General features: G+C 39.6%; 1 protein-coding gene across 1 annotated transcript in view; it reads left to right on the top strand.

Moving 5' to 3' along the window:
• The first annotated feature begins 207 nt into the window (after positions 1-207).
• LOC149206404 (cysteine-rich receptor-like protein kinase 2) overlaps positions 208-20,949 on the top strand; it is an 84,308-nt gene continuing 63,566 nt past the window's right edge. Inside the window, exon 1 of the mRNA XM_089397686.1 lies at positions 208-328. Within this exon, the coding sequence (XP_089253812.1) occupies positions 208-328 (121 nt within the window). The remainder of the gene's footprint in view (positions 329-20,949) is intronic.

Raw genomic sequence — 20,949 nt, 5'->3', positions numbered from 1 at the left:
CTTGAAGAATTAATATTTGGAGTAGAAGCACCCCCTCACCAGAGGCTCAGCATACCATATTTCTTGCTTCAATCACTCATATACTCAAGCATCAAAGTGAAGGAGGGGAATTCCCAACAATTGGCTCGCCATGGGTTGATTAGGATCCTCATTGAAGATGCCTTCCAAAACCTCAGAACTCCTATAACATGTTCATTTTTTAGATACATGCCAACAGAAGATGACATCAAAGCTCTCACTTATGATGTTAGTCTTACTGTTAATGAAGAGGAAGTAAAACAGAAAGAGGAGGATACAGAGCAAGATGAGGATGAGATGGATGAAGAAGGTGCTGACATATAGGAACATGATGAAGATGAAGAAGAAGAGGGAGAAGAGAAGGAGGATGATGAAGGAGAAGGAGAAAAGAAGGAGGACGATGAAGAAATAGAGGAGGAAAAATGAGGAAACTGATAGATATGATGAATATCTAAAAGCAGAAGAAGATATGAAAAAGAGAGAGGAAGAATGCAATAGAACAGAGGGGACAAAACACAAGGAGGAGTCACCTAGGGTGTCTCCAAAGGCCACTGAGACAGAGGCAACAACTGCCCTCACTGCTCTCAGCACCCCAATCAAGCAAAAAGGAAAAAGGCAGAGGCAGACCCCACTATATTTTAGGACAAGAAAGAGTGCAAGAATAAGAGAAGGACAGCCACAAACATAAAAAAAAAATTCCTATTGATATTGAATATTTCCCTACCCAAAAAGACAAAATGCATTCCCCTAAGTCCCCTATCACCTATGTAAGGAGGCCTACTACTAGATCAACTTCCTCAAAGGGTAAGGCAATCCTACAGGATCCATAGCAAAATCTAAAGGAAGCAAAAACAGTCCTACATGATACTCTGCTAAATCTACAGGAGGCACATAAATTGGAAAGGAAGGTAGGGGAGCAGCAACAAACTAATGAGGAGGACCCAAATACAAAAGAACCGAGCCCCCAACCTAACTTGGGCTCCTATTACCTATTTATTTGAGGAGGCATGGTCATACATCAAAATTTTTCCATCCCACTGTTCATTGAGCTTGAGAAGGAGAGGACCAAAACTCACCAATGGATGCAGACCACCAAGTCAAAGGGGGTGGAATACATTGGGCACATGGAAGAGAAACTCAAAGAAATGGGCAGAGAGCTAAGTGGGATTAAGGGACAATTAAGCTATAATGAGAAATCAACTAGAGACATAAAATGCATGGCTGAGGGGACACATGCAGGAAAGAAAGAACCAACTAGCATGTATGGCCAACCTCTCCTTGGATGCAATCCAGTGTAGGATGCTAGCCAAACCCTATTCTCTCTACCTCAAAGAATAATGGCTACAGTTTTAGATTAAGACACTAGCACATAGGGGAACCATGCCATTTCAGGACTATCCCTCCATTCGAATATTCCTCCATCAGCTTGAAGTGCAAATAGCCAAATCATGAGGACTAGAAGCTAGTCGAACAAGTGAAAGACAAAGCACCAGTTTTTCTCGAGTTTGGGAGCAGGGCCTCCCTAATTTTAAGGAATTCATTGGAGACTTTAGATGTATAAGTGGATAGGCCTAGGACCTCAGTAGGATTTAGATTTGTATTGTAAAACTCTACTCTATTTTCGAGTTGCAAGACTTGTGACAATTTTTTGATGTAATCTATTGTTTTGCTAATAAGAATGAGTTTTTCTTTGAACCACCACTGAGCTAACTCATAGGGATGAAGCTCTTGGGTTAGGTCCCAACCCTAGTAGCCGGGCTACTATTTATTGAGCATGTATGCTAGTATATATTCATAGCTTAATTGTTCATTTGCTTAGAAGATGCATTTCCATTACAACAATGTAGATTAGATTGGTTGTGTGGTAGTTCACTTCCATTTGTGCCTTCTTTCAAGTAGCAGGTTATCAAGGAGAAAAGGGATCATCACAAGGTTTTCAACAGGTGTCTCATACTCACTTCCCCCCTCTAGGACCATGACTTGAGGAAGCAACCCTTCAACAGTTCCAAAAACACAGATTTCTAGTTCTTGTATGAGCTTTAGAGTTTGTTTTCTTTGATTTAGTATTTGGTTAATGTTGCAAGGTAGATTTCACTGTCATCTTTTTACATCTCCATTTTTGCAATAATATGTCACTCATGCTCTCATTCCCTTCAACAACTTTCTTCATGCATAATATAGGCAATTAATTCATGCTTTCCTAGTTTATGAAAATGTATCTTTTTTCATAGTTCTGGGAAGACACACATGTTTTAAGCAGAGAAGGTACTTCAGGAGGAGACAAAGACTTCATAACCAGCAGCCACCTTCCACTTCATCCACCTTAGCCATCCCTTGTTTCACCACCACCCTCACTAGTTTTTCATCATTTTTCATTGAAATTCCCCTAAACAAATGGAATGAATCTAGCCATCTCTTATATTGGATATTGACTCTTGAGTGCTCCTAGATCTTCTAACACTACATTCCACCCATCACACACATTTCCCAAGCTTCCCAACACCTCCAACACCTCACAATTAGCTCTCGGTTGTATCTTGTAGGTTTCTTGTAATTCCTATAGGATCATCCTATATGTTTCTAGTACATCCTGTAGGTTTTCCTGAAACAACCTGTTTTGACACCGAATTGATGGGAAACCTCTAGGAAGTCAGAAAAATCCTCCTAGGACCACTCTACACCATCTAACCACTTCATAAACCTTCTAGCCATCCTCAAACACCTTCCATCCACCTGTCACATCCACATGAACAATTAGTTGGCATACTTGATTTTTCCTAAAAAACCAATAAAGTGAAAATAGATTTAGTTTAGTTTCTTTGCTTGCACATTAGTATGGTTTGATGTTTTTTACTTTTGCAACTTAGATAGTAGCATTTGTTTATTGTTGATTTATAAATTCTACTTAGCATATTTTCTTAAATGGTTAATTAGGGTATGGTGTGGTTTAGCATTACATGTTGGCCTTTTCCATTACTGCAATAGAGTAATTCCCTTAGAGTAGATTTTCCCTTCTTCCATCAAAGAATCAAGCCTCTTCTAACTCTATAGAATTCTGGTTTGGAACCCTAGTGGTCTCTTGCAAGCTGAATAGTGACAACAGGCAGAACCATCACTTTTACTTTTGCATACAGCACTGTCACCTCCAAGTTTGTACTAACCCCAAGTTGATAAGTAAAGCTGGTAGCCTAGGAGTTGCAACATCCTTGTTGCAATATTGGTGCTCATCACTTTTTGGCAACATCGCTGGGGAGGTGTTTGAGTATAATGTGATTACTTCTTTATTTTCTTTTATTTCTTATCTTGAATATTCTTCCATTAGTTTATTTTTACAAAAGTAATCTAGTTGTTTCCATTCTTTCATTTTTCATTATCTGCTTTCCTTTCCATTCTCTAAGTAGGATTTTAATTCAACAAGTATCTTTTTGATTCCGTCAGTGATTTTCATTCAACCAGCAATTTCATTTCTACAAGTACTTTACAAGTTTTGAAAAAGGATACAAAACCAGCCCAAAAATATTTCCTTTCATGCATCATAGGAATAGGGACAAAATAGGGAAATTTTTTCCAAATACCCCCACTACATCCAACAACCAACCTTCTCTCTTATTTGGTGGCTATGAAATGGAGGAACCCTTAGGTGAGCAACCTGACATGTTTGAAGAACCTATAGGGGAAGAAGAATAAAAGGAACCCATTCCTACTAAACCAATGGCTGAAAACCTAAATGACATAGGGAATAGAGAGAGAATTGAGGGTGCCTTACCAATCAGGGAAACCAATGGGGACACTAAGATGAAAAATATAAGCCCCTCTACCCTACCTCATTTCCATGGCTTGACCACAGAGGACCCCGACAGTTTCCTATTTGAGTTTTTTGTTATATGTTGAACCCATGACTATACAGATGATGAGCAAAAGTTAAAACTATTTCCATTTCCATCTATCCTCAAGGATGTGGCATTGCGTTGGTTTATGGGCTTACCTGGAGATAGCATCACAACTTAGGCTCAAACGCAGCAGGCCTTTAACAACAAAAATCGAGACTACTGTCGATCAAAGGATACTAAAGAAGAAATTTTCAGGATGACCATAGGCCATGACGAATCCTTAGAAGATTATGAAGAAATATTCCAACTCAGTTACAAAAGGGCCAGGTGCACACTTGACCCTAAATCACTAAAGTTGGTCCTGCTTAGTAGAGTAAGAGAAGATCTTTTGGATACCTTACATTTGTTAGTAGGAGGATATATCTACCAATTACCCTATGAGGATGTCAAGATTTTCTTTAGAAACCATTCTAGGGTGGCGAGGAAAAGGGTAGGGGTAGTCAACCTATGACCAGTACATCATCTTCCAACTCATCCATCAAGGGTGAAATTGGAAACATGGTCGAAGATTTCAAAAGTGTGAGGTTGCAAACCCTTGCCTTGCAAATGGATACCATGTGTTATCACTTAGGTTGTCCCTTAGCTCCTTGAGGGATACGGCCGAGGTAACCACAAGCCAATCTTTGGACTGCAAGTGCTAGCCCACCAGCAGTCAGAGAGGGCTCTCTCTTAAGGATTTAGCTTTGTTGATGATGATTTAGGCTAGTTATTGGGTACTAGGGGTTTTGTTTTGGTTTTGGTGGGATGGATGATGCTTTCAAGTAAAGAGGCAGGGATAACATGAAAGTTTTAGAACCATTGGGCGTGGAGTCAAGGAGTAGGACTGCTGGTGCATTTTCTTGGTCACAAGAGGGAATATGGAGCAAGCTAGCTACACATGAAACAATATTTCAAGCTAAAGGATGGAGTGAAGGGCAGGAATGAGAGGCAGTTAAGAATCTCTCATTCAACTTAGCGGAAGGAAGGTAAATGAGCTCTATCTAGGAGCAGTGAAGAATCCATAGATAACGGTCAAACATGAGTGAATTAGGGGAAATATGAGCCACAGGGAATTCATATTCATTTCTATTTCAGATGAAAAAATATAGAAACAACAGAAATTGAGCATAGAGGGAAATTAAACCAATTCTAGACTATTCATTCTTTCTGCTATTTTGGATGATACATGAATGAAGAACAAAGGTAAGAAACACTTATTGAATCATGTTGCAGCACAAGAATTCCACATTCAATTCTTCAGAACATTCATACACAGCACACAGTCATTCCTCCAAGCTTTCAACAGTCTTTGATTAAGTAAAAAATCAGGTATACAGAGCGAGTCTCTCTTGGAGCTATACAACCAAACCAACCCCTTTAACAGTGAATTAGGGTGGTTTTTTATAAGTAAAATATCTATAAAGATCAGATCTCAAACAGATCTGCTATAATAAGTGTCTTTAACCTAATACATGTCTGAAATAAATGCGGGAAAATATCCTCGAGTTGCGCTGGGTGCAGCCGTACCAAAATGAGTTTAATGTGTTGTCTTTATGGCTTTGTGTTGATCACTTAGCCATAACTGTGCTTTGGGTTTTGATCCATGCTCTTGATTTTTTCTGAGGAGCATTAACTATGATGGGAGAGCCTTGATTGGCCTTTACTGCTTTCTTTGACTTTGTTGGAGGTCATTCAATGTTCACCTACATTGGGCATAAAGGTTTTCCTTTAAAATATTCGACTGATACTCTTTGTCGCTTCCTAGATATGCTTTGGCACTGAATGTGCACCTTTCTCACTCCTGATACTCTTTAACTTGTTGCATCGATCTTCATGGCTATTGTTCGGCCCTCTATTTGCTTTTAAAACTGTGTTTGCCCCTTTCTGAATGCTGCGCGAAGAAATTCATGTCATTCAATGCCTTTCGGGCCTACTGGAGACGAGCTATGAAAGGGATTTCCATTTTGGCCTATTTCCCGTAGCCATGCGTGATTAAGGCGCTAATCGCGCATGAAAAACTGCCTCAGATTTTGATTCCGAGCTTCCTAGGCTACGATTTGTGCCTTTCGCACTTTTTGACGGTGACATCAGGATGACATCATGCGGTGGGATCCAGTATGGCAGGTGATGTGGCAGGGTGATGTCAGTAGTACGACGGGTGACGTGGCGGTACGGTGGAGGAGGTTACATGGTAGTGACATGGAAAGGACATGGCAGCAGGAGTGCAACGCGGCATGGTGACATCAGCATGATGTGGTGCTGATGCAGGAGGGGGGAAGGCGGTATTCTATTTTGGGCGCACCGCTTTTGTGCGCAGGCGGTATAGGAGAGGGGAGCTCCGCCACAGCTGAGAGGGTGGCGCGTGGCGGGAGTACGACAGGAAAACCACCCATCTCCCGAGCGTTAACCCTCGGCACATCGGGGCACAAAAAGGCCCGCCCACCGTAGATCTTGGGCGTGCCAGATCTGACGGTCGGCGGCCTGAGCAAGGTGGCGGACGGTTAGGGATGGGCCCGCGCATATTTAATTATGTGTTTTTATATGGCGCGGGGGGTTTTAAACATTAGAAATGTGGGTTTTGGGTTTTTTGCAAGTGGGGGGAAATATATTTATGTGTGTGACCTTAGGATAAGGGTGGGGAATGGGTATTGTAGGGTTGGGACTTAGGGGGAAATGGTTGTTAGGGTGACTAGGTGTCAGACTAACTCCTGGTTAGGACATGGAAGGCTAATGCTAAGCCCCAAATGGACTTATCATTTCCCAAACTGATAAAATAGGGCTATAGTGCCTGGGGATGGGAATATGTGTATAGGGGAGTTTTTTAACATAGTTTTAATAGGGGAAGGGGAGATAGATAGGGAGCTACATAGTAAAATTAGTAGTTAATATGACAAGTGATAAGAAAGCGCTAAGTATGTGAATCTTAGGCTAATAAGGGGGGAAAATGATCCATAGAGGAAGTATGAACATGCCTTGAGCAAAGAAGGTCTTTACCAAGGCAAATGATATGGAAAAGGATGAAACTAAGAGGTATCAAGCAGATCTTGACCCTTTCAGGGAAGTTAGTGAGTGATTTGGGAAATGAGAAGAAGGGGGAGTTAGACATGCCTCCATAATTCTGCCATCACAACACCGCTTTGGTACCTTCGCCACTGATGAGATGAGCTTTCTTTGTCAAGGCCAAAACTAAAGACAATCTGGCTTCTGCAACCCCAGGCTACCTACCCAGCTTAATACTCCTAGCATTTTTTGTTACTTCAGGAAGGGTGCACTTAGACTTGCAAACCTTGATTGCTTTTTTCTTTTAATTGCCCTCCTATCTAAATCTACACGTATTTCTTCCAAGGGCCCAGATTAAGCAGTTGGGCTCCTTTGTTTCTCTACCTATCTACAAATCTGCCAAGATTAAACTGTTTGGACAGATATTCATTCTCAATATTCTAAAACAAGAAATTGAAACCTAGGGAAGCCAAGATTAAGTTGTTTGGCCTTCCCTTGACAGAAAATTTTTCAAAAGGAATAACTTATGAAAATTGGAATACAGCAGTGGCATTTAGACTGGCACACTTTCATGGCCTCTTCTTTGGCCTCTTTCAGGAAATACGGAGCATTGCAGCATGCAAAGTATGACATATTTGGCATGTAAAAATGCCAATCATGAAATATGAAAACCTTTTGCAACAGGAGGCTAACACCATGTACATTAAAAGGAAGTAGGAGGAAGCAAAGAGAGCCTTGGCCATCTTTTGTCCTAGATGCACCAAGAGGCATCCTAGGAATAAATGTCCATTGAACTGTATTGAAATTTGCTCGGTTTGTGAAGAAAACCATTGCGCAGACAAGTGCCCTTCTTTACCTGAACTCAAAGTGGTATATCAAGGAGCTGAAGGGGTCACTAAGCAGCTTTGCTACATTAACCAAAGGAGACCTCCTAGACCTAGACCATACCAGTAGGGCATGCAAGGGTCATCCCATGCATATTACAACCCCAACCAAAACACAACTATACCTTCTTGGGGACCTCCTACAAATCCTTATTGGTCTACGGCCCCTCCCTGGTCCTATGCATCTCAGTATCATTCCTAGCCAGACATCTAGTCATTTCAACCTTACGCTCTGCCACAACCACAGTGGAATACACCACTCCAGTGGTGGATGCCAAAATCCATGATAGGCTTACTGGTGCTACCTCATGATCCTTATAACCAAGCGACTCCTAAGACCCATCCTTATATGTGACTTCATGACCCACTCCCATCCATGACCATTGACCTTTGAAACCCATGACATGTGTGACCTAGCTGTGGCTACTAACCTACTAGTCACCAAGTCACATGCTCACCCTTGCAACCTACACGACCCCTTGATCCCTACAACCTTGTGACCTGCCAAGGAAAATTCTTCCCGAGATATGGAAACTATAATTTTTTCTTTCTATTAGGAGATATTATTCATGCATTCTCTCCCATCATGGCATTTCTTGTTTGACATGCCAGGTGACATTGATCTTGAGTGCATCTTAATCTCCTCCTTTGATAACGAGATGGCACCTCCAGTAGTGAAATCTACCTGTAGGAGTGCCAAAATGGTGTGCAGGAGATTTACCAAGCCCTGCTACCCCCCATCTATGGGGATACCACATGTAATATCAACAAAAGAACTAAGTTCTCCTTCTTTGATGTTTACACAAAATTCTCTAAAAAGGAGATCCCAGAGTACCAATAGGATTTCCAAGTATACATAAATGTTTAGAGCTCGAAAATCCACAAGGTGGCGTCACATCCCCCAGTTTTTCCATGCATTGAGACCATTGAGTGGATCATACAGAATATAGACATGGATCAATGGATGGTAAGAGATCACTTAGGTGCACCATTCGCAATTATCTCCTCTATAGACATTGCTACATATTACAGTTTACATGAAAATGAGGAGGCATTTAACACCCGATGGCTCTCAAATTTTGTAATTTCGACCAAGGATATTCTGAGAGAATGGTGGAAAGACACGTCCAAGTTTCTATTCAAAAGTGATCAAATATATATAATGGATGGAATAAAGAAGGTTTATCAGTTGATCGCTGGTATAATGAACCAGTTGTACGATAGCCTCAACACAGATGTTTTCCTTGGGACATGGGTGCCTATCATGTACGTTGTCACCACTAGGGGTATGGATTTCAACTGGACCATCATCCTAGATTCAGCACTAAGAACAAATATAGTTGTAGCTAAGGATATTGAGTCAGACCAGCCATCAGAATTCTATATGGCCTCATTCCTCTTGGATGTGGTCTATGTAAAGTGCCAGTTTAACCACTAAAGCTACAACTAGACCATAGCTATAGTAGAGACAGTGCATCAACATTACAAGATCTTTTGGAACCTGTCAAAGCCTTGAAAATTATTGCTTCAAAATGGGGGAAAATCACCTGGTCCGGACCTTGTTTGGCAGCTCCTTTTCTGTTTGGAGTAGTGGCTCCAACTAGGGATAGTGGGACCAGTTTCCCAATCTATTTAATGATTGTGCTAATGGGGTGATATGTGATGTTTTGAAGTAATGTTTGAGTTAGAAGTAATCTAATCTAAACTAACAATCACATGAATTTTATCCTAATTTAAACACTATCTAATTATAATGATACCCCGGATTAAATTAATGTATGTGATCTACAATAATGTCTGAAAGAAATTGATAATAAAGGTCATTCAATTGCAATGAGAAATGAATTCAATTTAACAATAATCATTTCGTATAAAAAGTTAGCCAAAACGATTGTGAATGATATATTGCATAAGGAATTATTCATGTATTTAATATAAAATATAGATCATCATCATACAGAAGTGCAATAATGGCAATCAAGATTCAAACTTTCACACATAAACACTTCGAAAAAAAAATCATTGCTTAATACATAAGTAAAACAGATTACACAATAAAAGTACCTTTTATAATACGTCCTACTCATGTGCTTCAGCAATATTGGTCTATATTCAATCCATTCAATACCATCTAAGAGTATAGAAGTACAATTTCAGTAGAAGATGCTAAATCAGATAAAAATAAATCATGTTCCATTAATTTCACTAGAACTTCCTCAAAGAGACAGAAGTGCATGTTTTGAACACTGTTTCTAATAAAATTTCTAGACCCCTCTCTGAATGCATGAGGGATTTAAATAATTAAACTATAAAACTAAGAATAGATTAATACAATAATAGTTGAGGAGGTTTAAACGACCTGCCTCAAATTATGCAAAAATAAACTCAAAATAGAAATAAAAATGGTGACTAGTTATCCTACATTTGATCCTTTCGATCGCAAATGTCCATCATGGGCTTGAGATGTGTTGGTTGGCTGACTTCAGCTTTCAACTGTCCAGCAAATACAAAATTAGTCAGCATAAGGCATTAGGCAGCATTGTCGTCATCCATTGGCTATGAGTTTTTACGAAATGTTACCAATATGCTTCTCAGTTTAACCTAGTTGTTTGCCTTATTACTACTATTTTTTCTTCTGTTGCTTGTTTCCACTATAGTTCAAGTTGCTTCGCATAAAGAAGTATACCTTGAATGGATTCTGCCACAAGGTTGAAACTATGTAAATTTTCATTAACATTTTCTATGATAGTGTTCATTGCTGCTGTCGCGTCTGTTGTTGCATTTTCTGCTTCTTTTAGCCAAGAATCCCACCTTGCAAATAAGATTTCTTTATGAGACTCTTGTAGTTTAGGTAATTTGGATTTCCTCCCATCTTCTATATTCTACTAGTTGATGAAATCAAAGACATTTTTAAATATCTCATCATATTGAAGTCTCATTTCCACAACTTGACTTGTCAATTTTTCACTTGTTTCGCAATAAGAGTTCCATTGCGAAATCTTCTGGCACAATAATTCTTTCTGATGCATCAGTTGGGAGTTAAGACTAAGTGCTTTGGTAAGGAACTGATCAATTTTTGGATCATCTTTGTGTAGATCAATTATTTCCTGTATTTGTGCTTCCTTCTTGGATAAGCTGGTTCGATCTTCTATTTGCATCAGCTTGAATTCCCATTATAGCATAGCGTACTATATCTCTACCTGCTGGTCAAATTTTTCTTTTTGTAATTGTTGTTCAAGCGACATAATTTTATCTTATTTTACTCTAATAATTTTTTTTACTTCTGTTGCTTTTTCCATCGTCACTGTAGCATAGGCACCTGCAAATTGTGAGAGTCTAGTAAGATTGGCGAATGTGTCAATGAGTGAGTCTTTCCAGAGAACATCCATTGCTTCATTTTCACGGATAGTAGCAATTGTAGAGTCCAGCTTCCTTTTCTTTATTTGTCTTTTCACCATGGCCTTATGTTGTGGGCTATAAAACACATCTTGAGGGGGAATCCCTTCTATTAACAAAACTATTTCAGAGGTGGGGTTAATAGGGATGTGTTCTACCTCTTGAGTATTTACAGTCTCTTCTGTTGTAATTTCTTGAGTTGTTTTCTGTTGTGGAGTTTGCAACTCTGGCATTTGTTATTTTGTGTTGAGCCTTTTATTAAAATTGTCCCATTCTTCCTCTAAATAAATTACCAGGGGTTTTGTTGGATGTGTGGAGGTGGCATGGATCTCAGTCTGCTTGCTGACTAAATTTTCTTCAGCTATCTTTTGTGTAGATTGGGTTGTATCCTTTACCAACTCCATGCTTCTGCTTTTCCCATTTTGTGATGAATTCTTTTATTCCCTGGCAGATTTCTCTTGGGATTCTGCTCCAGAATCAGTTTTATAATTTTCTTTGGAGTCACCTTCTATACTTACACTGGGAGTAGGCTCCATTATTAGTTCAATCAATAATTGGTCCAATGCAACCTTTGATAACCTTGTTTCTCTGTAGAGGTAAAAGCTTTCCAGATCTTCACAGTCAAAAAGTAACCGTGTCACATGCTTCACCTCGGTGAAGGTGTTTTTCTGCAAAAAGATGTCATCAAAGGCATCTTCCTCATTACCGAATACTTTTATTTTCACCAAAGTGATGAAATTTCGACAGTGCTGAACTAGTCATGTTGCATTCTGGGGAATTTAGGTAATCGCAGAGATAACATGTTCTTTTCTTCTTTAAATGCATGCCCTAGGTCATGCAATACAAATGCTCCACACTATAAATGGAATGTAGGCTAGATCACATTTTTTTGTTCCTTTAATGCCTTGCTCATCCCTCCCTCACTAGTTGTTTGATAGGCTATCTATCTAACCATCAATTTGTCTGGATCATAGCATGGGAGGACATGGGGGGAGGTGATGCTGCCAAAAACCCTGATATACGTAAATGTTTCCTCCCCAAACCATCTGGCCACTAGGAGGATATCTACTTCAGCTTCTTGGGAAAACCTGGGGGCATCTCGATTATAAAGCCGCTTGTGAATAGGGAGCATAACTCCATGACAAATCTTGAAAAAATGTGGTTGAAAGTTGGATTCCCACATGTCCTTATGGTATATGTGAATGGGAAGTGGATTTCGAATAGTCCATTTCCATCCCATGATAGGGAATTTCGAACCAAAACAAATTGCATCCATTACATAGGCGCTCATAAAAAATGGAGGGTAAACCCTCGAAGCAACTCTTCTTTTCCTTCTATACTTGATTATTGTTTTTGCTAAATTTTTAGACAAAATTTGTGTCCAATTCATTACAGTTGCGTTAATGACTGCCTTTATTAATGGCAACCACTCTGGGGAGAATTTAGTACTATTGGGTTTACCAAAGAGTCTACATATCATGGCTGCTGCAAAACTGTGAGGGGTACAAATAGACGAAGTAGTGTATATGCCAATTTTGTCTTTCTTGATTTTGTCCTCATTATTTGACCAGGAATGGGTACAATCTACTGGGTTGTTGTTCTCTTTGGCAAACGTCTCAACAAACTGCATGTTGTAGATGACTTGTGGCTGTGGTACGTGGTACATAAGCCGTAGGCTATCTAGGGTAAAATATCCCATAACCTCTTGGCTTATTCTCTTGAATTCTCTGTTTGAGATGTCAGCTTCATCAATAACCCATTTAACCATGCCAATATAAGGGATTATCTTTGGGCGCATGACTATGCAGTGAAAAATGTAGGTTTTAACCCCGTACACAAATTACCTGCATATGAATTCTAAGAACATAAAATAAGCAAATTCGAGAGCATAACACATAAAACACATATACACAGAGATTTCCCCTAGATCCAAAAACTGGGACTACCAGGTTCATTTTTCATTATTTTCCTTTCAATGTTACAATACATATTTATACATGCTGAAGCATCCAATACCATGGACCGAAAACCATCCCCTCCAAAACCATGTGTGAAAACCATGCACAAAACCATAGGTAGGTCCGCTCAACCTAATATAGGGTCCAAAAAATTTTCTTGGGGTGTTGCCCTAGACCCTCTAGAGGGGGGCTACTGGCGCCCCTCAAACCCCCCTGTGACCCCCCCACTGCACAATCAAGGGGGGGCTCTGCCCCCCCTCTAACCACCTGGTTAAATACGTAGGCCAGTCATGGAAAGGATATAACACAACCCAACATCCTCCCACTTGTTGTTTTCTTTCCATAGGGGAGCTTAGTCATTTATCCAGCCATGCAACACCCATTGTTTCTCTACACCAAGAAAATTTCTCAAATGTCATAGATTTTGTCAATGCATCTGCAGTATTCTTCAAAGTGTCCACCTTTACTAGCAACACCTTTTTGTATTCTATCATATCCCTCACAAAGGGATATTGAACATCAATGTGCTTTGTCTTTGAATGGTAAGCAGGGTTCTTTGCCAAGAAAATTATAGTTTGGTTGTCACATTCTATCCTTATAGCTCGCTGTGCTAACCCCATACTTGAACACATTCTCTGCAACCAAACTTCTTCCTTGCTTGCATGAGTGGTTGCCATGTATTCTGCCTCTGTAGTTGATAATGCCACTACATATTGTTTCTTACTCATCCAACTAACTACACCTCCAAACAAGTTAAACACATACCCACTTGTAGATCTTCTATGATCTAGATCTCCAACCCAGTCCACAACAAAAAAGCCACGTATATCCAAAACTCTATCTAATCCTAGTCTTCCTTGGTAGCACAAACCATAAGCGCTAGTGCCATGCAAATACCTAAAAACCTTCTTCACTGTTGTCCAATGCTCCTTCCCAGGTTTTCACATAAACCTGCTCAATACTCCCACTGTATGTGAAATGTCTGGTCTAGTACAGACCATCGCATACATCAGGCTACTGACTGCACTTGCATATGGAAAATAGGACATATCCTCTTCCTCTTCTTATGTCTTGGGACACTATTTAGTAGATAACTTTACACCTACAGGAATAGGAACCTTCACCGGTTTACTATCCTGCATATTGAACCTTTGCAGTATTGTCTCGACATACTTCCTCTGGGTTAACTAGAACTTCCTCTTTGCCCTATCTCTTTTAATTTCCATGCCCAAAATATAGTTTGCAGCACCAAGTTCTTTCATGTCGAATTTGGAGGACAATTGGGTCTTCAAATCCTGGATAATTTCTTTGTCATTTCCAACTAGCAACATATCATCCACATACAAGACCAGATAAATAGCATGGTCACCAATTAATTTAAAATACACACAGTGATCTGCCTTGCTTTTGGTGAAGCCAAGTCCCCATATAAATGTATAAGATTTCTGATAGAACATCCTTGGTGATTGTTTTAACCCATACAGAGACTTCTTTAACTTGCATACCAATTCTTTCTTACCCTTCATCGTAAAGCCTTCAGGTTGTTTCATGTAGATCTCCTCTTCCAGATCCCCGTGAGGAAATGTTGTCTTCACATCCATCTGTTCTACCTCAAAATAAAAAGCAGGTGAAATAGATAAAAGTAATCTAATAGAAGCTACATTGGCAACAGGAGAAAAAATATCACCAAAATCAATTCCCAGCACCTAGGAATAACCTTTTGCTACCAACCAAGCTTTGTATTTCTCCGCCTTTCCTTATGCAATTGTCTTCTTCTTGAACACCCATTTGCTACCATTGGGTTTCCTTCTAGCTGGAAACTCCGCTAGATCCCAAGCCTCATTTTCGTACAAAGATTCCATTTCATCAACCATGGCCTCTTTCCAGAGTTTCCATCCTCTTAATCTACTGCTTCCTTCACAGTTTTGGGATCATCACTAGTAACAAATAAAGCAAAATTTGAACAAAAATCAGATGGACTATAAATTTCTGGTTGCCTTCTTTCTCGAATTGATATTCTCACACCTAGAGTTTGTGGCTCTTCATATTCTGATTCCTCCTCTGCTGTAGAGTATGATTCTTCCTCCTTAAGCTCAAACTCTATCTTCTCAGGTTCCTTTGGTTGGACTTCATAACTGATAACATCTTTCACCTCTCTGAAAACCACATCTCGGTTGTACACAACCTTCCTTGTTACTGTGTTCCAAAGCTTATAACCCTTTAAACCATCCTTATACCCAATAAATATGCACTTTTTAGATTTACTATCCAACTTGGTTATTTTCTCCTTTGGAACATACATCACATCCAAATACCCTCAGATGTGAAAGAGAGGGTTTCTTACCCATCCATACCTCTTGTGGAGTCTTATCCTCCAACATTGATGAAGGTGATCTGTTGACCAAGTAACATGCTGTCTCCATCGCCTCTGCCCAGAATTCTTGTCCTAACCCTGCACCACTGAGCATGCTTCTTTCCCTTTCCATCAACGTCTTGTTCATAATTTTTGCAACTCCATTTTTCTCAGGTGTGTATGGATTAGTCTACTGCCATGCCATACAACACTTCTTACAGAATGCTTCAAATTCCTTGCTTCAAAATTGTCCACTGTTATCTGAACTCAACACCTTTATCTTCTTCTCTGTCTGGTTTTCCACCAGAGCCTTAAATTCTTTAAACTTGTCAAAGACTTCAAATTTCTTCTTAACGAAATATATCCATGTATTCCTTGAGAAGTCATCTATAAATGATACATATTACACAAAATTACCCAGTGATGGAACCTTCACAGGTCCAAACACATCACTGTGCACAATCTCTAATATCATTTTTTCCCTCTTAAGACCAGAGAGGAAACTCACCCGATTCTGCTTCTCATATACACAATTATCACAGAAATCAAAATCTAGAGAGATATTACTCATACCTTCTACCATACCTTTACCATGAAGTATTCGAAGGCCCTTCTCTCCAATATGTCCAAGCCTTTGATGCCACAACATGGTCTTCTCTCCAGATACCACTAGATTTTCTGCTCCACTTTCAGGAACCACAGAAGTGTTGCACCCATCAACAACAGTGATACCTTGCAGCTTGTACAAAGTTACAATCCAAACTCCTTGCATCAATATCAATGCTCTCTGAACCATCTTGCAAGTATCCTTCTCAAACACTATTTTTACACCTACATCATCTAGCTTACTTACAGAAATTAGATTTCTAGCCAATGCAAGAATATGCAGCACACCCAGAAGTGTTCTAACCCTTCCACCTTGCAAATTCAAATTGACATTTCTGCAACCAACAATTCTAGCCTTCCTATCATCCCCTAAGAATACATCACCACCATCATATTTATCATACTCGTAGAACCATTCTCTATGGGGAGTGAAGTGAAAGGATGCACCTTAGTCAATCAACCATGCCTCATGATCTACATGTGTATTTGAAGAAGCCAAGTACACATCCCCACCTTCATCTGAGGTGGTTTTCACCTCTGCAGAAGGAGCATTATCAAATCCCTTTCCTTTGTCAGGAGTTTTAGATTTACAATCGCTTTTGTAATGCCCTTCCTTTCCGCATTTCCATCAAACCAACTTTATAGGTTTTCCTCGAGATTTAGATCTCCCTCTAGATTTAGATCTCCCACTCGATGACTTATTTTTGTTTCTGTTTTGGGACCGTCCTTGTAAACACAAGGCATCACCATTTTGGCTCTCCATACTTTTCCGTCTCATCTCCTCTGTTAGCAAGGATGAGACTATTTCATCAAACTGCAAGGTAGTTGCATTACTACCTATTGCAATAGCCTGACTATCCCATGAATCTGGTAGAGAACACAAAAAACTGATGCACTTATCTTCATCTAAAATTTTAATATCAACAGATAATAAATGACTCACCACAATATTAAATGCGTTCGGATGCTCTTTCACTGAGTCTCCATCTTTCATCCTCAGGTTATACAACTTTTTCTGTAGGAATAATTTATTCATCAGAGACTTAGATTGTTACAAAGTCTCTAACTTGTCCCACAAAGCCTTAGCTGTAGCTTCCCCTGATACATTCAACAATACTGAATCTAAGACACGCAATTGTATTGTGCTCTTTTCCTTTTGATCCAACTTCTTCCATTCTTTATTGAACACTCCCATTGGTTTAGAACCCAGATCTACCACGATCCACTAATCTTTATCCACCAACAAATCCTCCATCTTGAGTTTCCATAACTCAAAACTCTAACCATTAAATTTCTTGATCTCTATATTTCCACTCCTTGCCATCTTCTTTCACCACCCGAATCGATCCCGCATATCTCCCACTGAACAAGGTCTACCACAGGCCCGAGCGAAATCCCTCAGCAATAAAGGCATCCCCTTGAAGCCAAACTGAACTGCTTGTTGTAGATGACTTGTGGCTCTGGTAGGTGGTACACAAGTCATAGGTTGTCTGGGATAAAAGATCCCATAACCTCTTGGCTTCTTGTCTTGAATTCTTTATCTGAGATGTCGGCTTCATTAATAACCCATTTAACCATGTCGGTATAAGGGGTTATCTTTGGGCACACGGCTATGCGGTGCAAAAATGAGCATGCCATCTCTAACATGGAAGTGTCTGAGGAATCACATCCATCAACTGTAATGTTCATTTCTAGAATCCTTGGTTTCTCTCCCTCTAGTATATTATACATGGCCTCCCATGTAGAGGTTTCTCCCTCTCTGTTGCATGTAGTATTCATAAACACAGGAGTCATTTCTGACTTCTTAGAGGTGACTTCCTTGCTTTTCTTCATCATTGTTTTCAACAATTTTCTCTGTGGATTTTCCCTAAATGTGAAGAACAACAGCTATCGGATACACAAAGATGATAATGAATGTAAAATGAAATGATGCAAATAACTTGTAAAGGTGATAAAAGAAGTTTTATTCAAATGCACGTAAGGAGATATCATATCACGCTAAATGGATTTTCACACATAAATGTAGTCATCTTTTACTAAATTCCAACTAATGCTTCATTATCCCTTAGCTTTAATGCTCATAAATGACTGCATCGTGTAGGTTCTAACCCCGTACAGAAATTACCTGCATACTAATTCTAAAACATAGAAAATAAAAAATGCGAGAGCATAACACATAAAACACATATACACAGAGATTTTCCCCTGGATCCCAAAACTGGGACTACCAGCTTGAGCTTTGTTATGTTCCTTTCAATGTTATAATACATATTTGTACATTCCGAATCATCCAATACCATGGACCGAAAACCATCTCATCCAATACCATGGACTAAAAACCATCGTGTCCAAAAACATGTGCTAAAATCATGCACAAAACCATAGGTGGGTCCACCCAACCTAACATAGGGTCCAAAACATAGGTGGGACCCCATAAAGTGGGGTTATGGGTACGCCTCAAACCCCCCCTAACAGCCTAGTTAACTACATGGGCTAGTCGTGGAAAGAATATAACACAACCCAACATTCTCCCACTTCTTGTTTTCTTTCCATAGGGGGCCACAAGAGACCTTAGTCATTTTTCCATCCCTGAAATGCCCATTGTCTCTCTACAGCAAGAGAACTTCCCAGAGCTCACAAACTTTGTCAATGCATTTGTAGTATTCTTCAAAGTGTCCACCTTTACCAGCAACACTTTTTTGTCTTTAATCATATCGCTCACAAAGTGATACTAAACATCAATGTGCTTTGTCTTTGAATGATATGTGGGGTTCTTTGCCAAGAAAAATGCACTTTGGCAGTCACAGTCTATCCTTATAGATCCTTGTACTAATCCAATACTTGAACACAATCTTTACAACGAAACTACTTCCTAGCTTGCATGAGTGGCTACCATGTATTATGCCTTTGTAGTTGATAGTGCCACTACAAATTGTTTCTTACTCATCCAATTGACTGCACCTCCAAATAGGTTAAACACATACCCACTTGTAGATCTTCTCTGATCCAGATCTACAACCCAGTCTGCATCAACAAGGCCACAAATATCCAACATTTTGTCCAATCCTGATCTTCCTTGGTAGCACAAACCATAATCACTAGTGCCACGCAAATACCTGAAAACCCGCTTCACTACTGTCTAGTGCTCCTTCCCTGGTTTTGACATAAACCTGCTCAATACTCCCACTGCATGTGCAATATTTGGTCTAGTATAGACCATTGCATACATCAAGCTACCGACTACACTTGCATATGGAAGACGGGAAAAGTCCTCTTCCTCTTCTTGTGTCTTGGGACACTGTTTAATAGATAACCTCACACCTAAAGGAATAGGAACATTCACCGATTTACTATCCTGCATATTAAACCTCTACAGTATTGTCTCGACATACTTCCTCTGGTTTAACCAGAGCTTCCTCTTTGCCCTATCTCTTTTAATTTCCATGCCCAAAATATAGTTTGCAGCACCAATATCTTTCATGTCGAATTTGGAGGAAAATTGGGTCTTCAAATCCTGGATAATTTCTTTGTCATTTCCAACCAACAACATATCATCCACATACAAGACCAGATAAATAACACGGTCACCAATTAATTTAAAATACACACAGTGATCTTCCTTGCTTCTGGTGAAGCCAAGTCCCCGTATAAATGTGTCAAATTTCTGATACCACATCCTTGGTGTTTGTTTCAACCCATACAGAGACTTCTTTAACTTGCATACCAGTTCTTTCTTACCCTTCACCGCAAAGCCTTCAAGTTACTTCATGTATATTTCCTCTTCCAGATCCCTGTGAAGAAATGTTGTCTTCACATCCATCTGTTCTACCTCAAAATCAAAAGCAGCAACAACAGATAAAAGTAATCTATTAGAAGTTACCTTAGTAACCAGAGAAAAAATATCACCAAAACCAATTCTTGGAACCTGGGAATAACATTTTGCTACCAACCAAGCTTTATATTTTTCCACCTTTCCTTCTACATTTGTCTTCTTCTTGAGCACCCATTTGTTGCCAATAGGTTTCCTTCCAGCTGGCAACTGCACCAAATCCAAAGCCTCATTTTTTTGCAAAGATGCCATTTCATCAACTGTGGCCTCTTTCCATAGGTTGCCATCTTCTGAATCTACTAGTTCCTTCACAGTTCTAGGATCATTGTCAGTAATAAAGAAAGCAAAATTTGAATAGAAAGCATATGGACTATACCTTTCTGGCTGCCTTCTTTCTCGAATTGATCTTCTTACACCCAGAGTTTGTGGCTCTTCATCTTCTGATTCCTCCTCTGCTATAGAGTTTGATTCTTCCTCAACCTCAAACTCTATCTTCTCAGGTTCCTTTGGTTGGAATTCATGTTTAATAACATCTTTTACCTCTCTGAACACCACATCTCGGATGTACACAACCTTCCGTGTGACTGGGTTCCAAAGCTTATACCCCTTTAAGCCATCCTTTTACCCAATAAAGATGCACTTTTCAGCTTTACAATTCAACTTGATTCGTTTCTCCTTTGGAACATGTACATATGCATCACATCCAAATACCCTTAGATGTGAAAGAGAGGGTTTCTTACCATTCCATACCTCTTGTTGAGTCTTAACCTCCAACGATGATGAAGGTGACCTATTGACCAGGTAACATGCAGTATCCACTGCCTCTACCCAGAATTGCTATCCTAACCCGACACCACTGAGCATTCTTCTTTCCATTTCCATAAACATCTTATTCATTCTTTCTACAAATCCATTTTGCTGAGGTGTATATGAGTAGACTTATGTCCTGCTGTACAACTTCTTACAGAATTCTTCAAATTCTTGCTGCAAAACTCTCCACCATTATCTTTTTCAGCACCTTTATCTTCTTCTTTGT

This window comes from Pinus tabuliformis, chromosome 1_2, assembly GCF_031772625.1.
Source record: "Pinus tabuliformis cultivar Carrire ecotype Pingquan chromosome 1_2, CPIR1, whole genome shotgun sequence".
NCBI classification, from domain to species: domain Eukaryota; kingdom Viridiplantae; phylum Streptophyta; class Pinopsida; order Pinales; family Pinaceae; genus Pinus; species Pinus tabuliformis.
Note: the sequence above shows the minus strand (reverse complement) of the source record. Positions and strands in the feature narration are given on the sequence as shown.